Here is a 1,177-nt window from a genome sequence, read left to right on the forward strand (position 1 = left end):
CCCCATCACCCACCCACACCTCCCCAGTGGGTGCTGCTGACCCCCTGCGTAGCCCCCCCTAGCCTCCCCTGCTCCTGACGCGGGGGCTGAGACCCAACAGGTTCATCACACACGTGGGCCTCAAAGGCAGCGCTGCCCCCCACCACCCCCCCATGGTGCTGGGGTCACGGCCTGTCCTGTCCTGCCCCCTCCCACCATGCCGGTCCCAGCACCCCGTCCTGTCCCCCTGCCCCATCCCAGGTCCATGTGCCCTTCCCCGTCCCATTGCCTCCGCTTCTCCTCCATCCCCTGGCCTCTGTCCCCATCCTGTCCCCGACCCACAGCTGGTGTCCCCGTCCCGTCCCCCGTCCCTGGTCCCCATCCCGTGGCCAATGCCCCCGTCCCGTCCCGTGTCCCTGGTCCCCATCCCGTGGCCGATGCCCCCGTCCTATCCCTGGTCCCCCCCTTTCTCATCCCACAACTGGTGCCCCCGTCCTGTCCCCATCGCTGTCCCGCCGCCCGTGTCCCCATGCCTGTCCCACGCCGGYGTCCCCGTCCCCTGCCGCCCCCCTCCCACGGCCGGTGCCCCCCAGGCCGACAGCGTGTGGCTGGAGATGGCGGACGAGGACGACCTGCCCAGCACGGCGGAGCTGGAGCAGTGGATCGAGGACGTGCTGGAGGGCGAGATCAACACCGAGGACGACGACGAGGACGACGATGACGACGATGACGATGACGACGACTAGGCCCCGGGGCCGGGCCGGGCCGTGGCCCTCTGCCCTGCCCCGCTGTCCCCTCCCCTGTCCCCATCCGAGCGGGTCGAGCCATTAAAGACCCCGAGGAACCAGGTGGCATCGTTGGGGACGGGGGGACATGGGGACAAGATGGGGGGGCTGGGGGGGACCCTGGTCCCGGGCCAGGTCCCCTGTGGGATCCTCTCGCCCCCCCCCCCCGAAGCGCCTTCCTGTGAGACCCCCCCCACATGCAAGATCCTCGTGTGAGACCCCCCCGCCCCGTGCGACAGGCTCCGTCGCACGCTCGCGCGTGCAAGGTCTCCCCGTGCCAGTCACCCCCCGCCGTGCAAGAGCCCTGGGCGACCCCCCCCCACTGTGCATGCTCACAGCCCTGCACGCGGCCTTGCACGCCCACAGCCCTGCCCCCGTGCACGCTTGCACGTGGCCTTGCACACCCACAGCCC

At 71.4% G+C, this 1,177-nt stretch overlaps 1 protein-coding gene across 1 annotated transcript in view; it reads left to right on the forward strand.

Moving 5' to 3' along the window:
* The window catches only part of LOC146600896 (calsequestrin-1-like), a gene marked incomplete at its 5' end in the record, with an annotated part of 4,817 nt that extends 3,999 nt beyond the window's left edge, over positions 1-818 (forward strand). The window contains one exon of the mRNA XM_085315886.1: positions 573-818. Within this exon, the coding sequence (XP_085172012.1) occupies positions 573-725 (153 nt within the window). The remainder of the gene's footprint in view (positions 1-572) is intronic.
* Between the last annotated feature and the right edge of the window lie 359 nt (positions 819-1,177).

The sequence above is a fragment of the Rhea americana genome, unplaced genomic scaffold (assembly GCF_003343005.1).
Source record: "Rhea americana isolate MKP2758 unplaced genomic scaffold, rheAme1 scaffold_1112, whole genome shotgun sequence".
NCBI lineage: Eukaryota > Metazoa > Chordata > Aves > Rheiformes > Rheidae > Rhea > Rhea americana.